The sequence below is a fragment of the Drosophila montana genome, unplaced genomic scaffold (genome assembly GCF_035044405.1).
Source record: "Drosophila montana isolate Dmon_TW-CO22-7 unplaced genomic scaffold, ASM3504440v1 contig_2715_1, whole genome shotgun sequence".
Classification (NCBI taxonomy): Eukaryota; Metazoa; Arthropoda; class Insecta; order Diptera; family Drosophilidae; genus Drosophila; species Drosophila montana.
The window spans coordinates 30,635-35,395 of NW_026997586.1; the positions used below are offsets into that span (position 1 = coordinate 30,635).

Sequence of the window (4,761 nt, forward strand, 5' to 3'; positions counted from 1 at the left end):
AAATTATCTGCATACTTGTTCGGCTCTGTTATTGTTGGTATTGCATGCGATTCATTTATATTACGCGATATTTCCTCAGACAACATCTGATGTCGCGTCATGGTACAAAGAACAGTTATTATACTGATATTCCTGCGGAAATACCTTTTCCATAGAAAGAGACCAATATATGTATGGTGGTGGCACCACCGATAGTTTTAATATTTATGAAAAATAACGCAGATTTACTTATTCCCAGAATATTAGAAACACAGTTGCGATAGTTTCATCGAGATTCTTACATCTCTAATGGTAACTATAAAAATATGATGTCATTTGGTATTTTAACGCATTGAGAGCAATGTTCAGATTCAGTAAAAATGCCAAAAAATACTGACTTTTTAGATTCAACTTATAACAACCATGTTTAGTATTTTAGTAGATGAAAATCGCGCTTACTACTTGCTGGGCAGCCTTAAAACACTGTTGCGTGCGTGCTGTTGTCGATAATATTCGCTATTTCTTGATTTTGTTCAACATTTCGGATTAAACTGTATACTACTGAATTTATTTTGAAAATACAACAATTTGTTTTTTTAACACAAAAACAATTGACCGATATGACTGAAATTATTTCTGTAGTGTCGTAGTTTTAAGCATACGCAAACAATATAAGAGATTTAAAATTTCGAAAATGTGATCATGTTTTGTTTTTAAAACATACAAATGCTTATTTACCAAATCGCAGTTGTCGTCGCGCTTCAACAAAGGCAATGGTTGCTTGTAAAGATGTAAGTCAATCGCGCATACGCAATACATATGTGCAAATGTACCCAATTTTATACTGACATATATGCATGTGTATTTCTGTTTGCTTGTATATGTCAACATTTATGTGAACTTTAAGCTTTATCAGTTGCGTGCACATAAAATGCATTTCTAGAATATAATTTTACAGCGTTTAAGACTCATTGCATATTGATTTGTTTGTATATCGACAATTTTAATGTGAGGATCACATTGAGATGGGTAAATGCTCTGAAAAAATATACGACGTCAAAATATTTATTTGTATAATGCGTATACACATATATATTTTGCATATATGTATGTATGTACGTTACTACATACGCGAATTCTCGCAGCATTAACGTGAATATGGCTATATTAGCTAACATCCATTAGTGCTCGCATAAACATATAAAGGAATAATTGAATTTGCGGCAATTCGTAAATAAATTAAAAAATTAGCGAACCGGCGTCATGTATAATTAACAAGAGTAACTAGAATAAGCTGAGCAGATTGTATATATTTATATGTACGCATGTATATGTGTTTACCTATGCATCTGTCTCAAGGAATAAGTATGTATATGTAAAAACGCTTGCGTACATATATAACACATTAAATGTTTATGTGTATGTACATACCTAGTTACTTGTTGATATACCCCGTCTGTGTCTGCGGCGCGCCTTCGACTTGCTCGTTAGCCAGTCGACTCGTCTATCCACAGTGTTGCATTGCATAGCTGAATTAGCTATAAAAGGCTAAAACATTTGAACATTTTAACTGTTTGCTGCCACTGTGGGTAGCCAAATGTAGCTAGAAAATAGCTGAACTGGCAACATCAGCAGCAACACTCAAGTTAATTACCGCAACCGGCAACCGCAGGCCAAGCCTTGTTCTTATCGAATTACATGTGCGCTAATTAATTGTGCAAACATCCCGCTGGCTTGGCCAGGCGTCGTATTAATATTTACATTTGTATTTGTATTTGGATATCCGTTTTGTGGCACAATTAATAGACAATTTCAATAAAATTCGCGCGCCCTTTTTGTCTTTGCAGCTGGTTTTATTGTTAATGCTGGTGGCACACGCATGCGCGCGTCCCGAGCAGCAGCAGGTGACGGTGCCGCCACAGCCTCTGGCAGCAACTCCATCAGAGCAGGCGTCCCCGTTGGTAACACAATCGATAGAGGAGGTGGATATGGTCACGCCACCAGCCCCCACGCCGGCACCACCCAATCAACATCGTGTCAACGAAGCAGACAACTCAGATTCATTGCCAGCTATAACACCGATGACCAGTACGACGGCTGCTACACCGTCAGCGGAAGTCTCTTCCGAATTGCCAGAATATCTGAGAAACTGTTTTTATGCGGAGGAGGAGCTGTGCCACAACTGGCGCCGCCACAACGCTAGTAGCGATGATCCACACATACCCGATCGTGCGGATATCCAGCTGGACACTGGCGCCGAAAACATGACAGCGGATAATATGACTGCGTACAGTGGACAAAATGGCAGCCTGTCGCTCACGGCTCACGGTCAGCAGAGTCCTGGAGAGCGCGACTCGAACGGCTGTCAGTGCCGTGAGCATCCGACGCGTGTTAACTCTTGGTACTGCTGCAATATAACGCATATTTCGATGATCTCCAGTTGCAGCAACATATCGAAATGGACAAACCTGCACGTACGCAATCTTACCGTGCAGGCTATGGATCTCTCCAATTCAATATATCGATCGCTGCAGTCGCTCGCCGTCACGGATGGAAATATAATGCAGCTGACGAATGCCTTTCCGCGACACTCCAAGCTCAAGTGCCTTAACATATCGAATAATAACATTTCTGAGATCGCATCCCGGGCGGTCAAGGATGTGCCCCACCTAGAATTTTTTGGTATATCGAATAATCTGCTTTCCCGTGTGCCAAATCGAAACCAGAACAAGAACATTGCCTTGGACATTAGGTGAGTGTTGTCCCCTAGCCTTGTAGAGACTTGTAGAGACTAAAATATATATATATATAGGCCTGATCACCATCAACAGCTGAGTCCATATAGGACTTCTATGGAAACTCGTGCTTCTTTAAATATAGATTTGTTTTAGAGGCAAGCCGGGTTGGGGCACTTTTTCATATAGCTTCCATAGCCAGGATCGATCGGTCAAAAGTAAAGATATTTTTAAGATCAAAGTTATCAAAGTCATGAAGGTGGAGATTTCGAACAGAATACCCTGTAATGCTTATTGTAATCACATGAGACCTTGGTTAGACAACATTTAAGAAAAAAGGTTTATAATAAGGTGTTCGTCTAATGGGGATAGAGAAGCTTCTTGTTTTGGCTCATCCCAACAGTACTGTACTCGTACGAGTAGATTGCGTGAATCATAATTTAACGATTATTTTAAGATGGAGGATTAGGTGGGTGTCTACTAGTATTTGATAGCTACCGATCACGTTGCTGTACATATTCAATTCTGTCTGTCTTGAATAATTATAATATCATATCTTATAGTGGCAACATGCGTTTGCTCTGTGAGCCCCTCAGCGAGATCATCTATATCGATTCATTCAACATTGTTAATCCGGAGCACTCGTTTTGTTTGTATAACGCGACACACAAGTGGTTTAATTCGACGGATCTGGTTTCCGTTAAGCAACTTGAAAGCATCAAGAAATGTGGCACCAAGTGTCCGAGTATACCGAATTATGGCAACTGTTCCTGCAATATATACAGTATCATGATAATACAGGGCGATCAATCGAGGACCGTGTGTAATGTCGATTGTTCTAACCTTGGCTTGGTTGAGCTACCATCCCAGTTGCCGGACAACACGTTTACGTTAAACATAAGCAACAACAAAATAAGCAGCCTCGGCGATCATTTCCACACAAATCCCACTTATTACAATATTGTTAAACTGGTCGCCGATAATAATCATATATCTTCTATATACGAATTTGAGGGCACCAAGTTCATTGAGCAATTTCAACGCCTCTACATGCGGAACAATTCGCTGAGTAAAGTGAGCCAAACGAAATAAGATTCCCACTTAACATGGATATACTACTATTGTCGTTTACTCTTCCTTTCAGATACCCGAATATTTTTTGAACAATGCTCTTATGGATACGGGCATTGGACGTCGCATTTATCTGGCAGAGAACAGACTCCAATGTGATTGCAATTCGGCAAAAACGTTGCAAAACTGGCTTAAGGAACGCAGCACCGATATACCCGACTATATGGACATAAGATGCCGCAATTTACCTCAAAGCGTCATCGAGCTACAGGAAACAAAGCTGTGCCAGTCACCGCCCGACTGGACGGACTACATATACTATTTAATAGCAGCGGAGGTAATACTCCTGCTAGCTCTGATCACAAAGGTCTCCTACGACTACTGGGTTTTTAAGACAGCTGGCTACCTGCCATGGCCAGCAAGCAAAATGCCGAAACTGCCCTGCGACTGGCTGTGCGAGTCCTAGATTAGCTAATCGATAAATCGCGAGACTGGACGTTGACATAGCATATCCGCTTGACACTTCACCATGAGCGACTATAACAAATATCGAGTTTGATGTGCCTTCTTACATATATATATTTATTTATATTGCAACAGATCTATCTGTTTACTGGAATGAAATGTTGTGTACCAGCTAAACGATATGTACCTATATATATATATACCTATAGCCCATGACACACTATAACGGATATCATCGATTTCAATGTGCCTTCTACTATCTAGTTTTTAAATAACCCCTATACACGTTGTAATGAAATGTTATGTATATTTGATGTCAATTATTGTATGCGAATTTGTGTTTGATCGTGAAATATGTGAATATGAATTTACTGAGCTATATAAAGAAATAATGAATATCCTAAAACATATAGTCTTAGTTACTTAGTCTTAGTTTTGCAGGATTCGCTTTTGTGTATGTACATGTAAGTACGCCTTCTAAAAATTCGATTAAAATCAGTACAGCTGGGGC

General features: G+C 39.7%; 1 protein-coding gene and 1 long non-coding RNA gene across 3 annotated transcripts; one reads left to right on the forward strand and one right to left on the reverse strand.

The window, feature by feature from the left end:
* Nucleotides 1-11: 11 nt before the first annotated feature.
* On the reverse strand, nucleotides 12-614 carry LOC135429748 (uncharacterized). 2 transcript variants are annotated; one of them, XR_010436460.1, is made up of 2 exons: nucleotides 439-614; nucleotides 12-295 (listed from the first exon to the last, which is right to left on the reverse strand). It is a non-coding gene; the product is annotated as an uncharacterized LOC135429748 (long non-coding RNA). The 2 variants fall into 2 exon arrangements; XR_010436461.1 differs by having other exon boundaries at nucleotides 378-614.
* hfw (leucine-rich repeat domain-containing protein hfw) lies at nucleotides 459-4,656 on the forward strand. Its single transcript, XM_064684195.1, has 4 exons — nucleotides 459-770; nucleotides 1,827-2,731; nucleotides 3,278-3,788; nucleotides 3,859-4,656. The coding sequence occupies exons 1-4, from the start codon at nucleotides 753-755 to the stop codon at nucleotides 4,249-4,251; spliced, it is 1,827 nt and encodes a 608-aa protein (XP_064540265.1). The 5' UTR covers nucleotides 459-752; the 3' UTR covers nucleotides 4,252-4,656.
* Nucleotides 4,657-4,761: the final 105 nt, after the last annotated feature.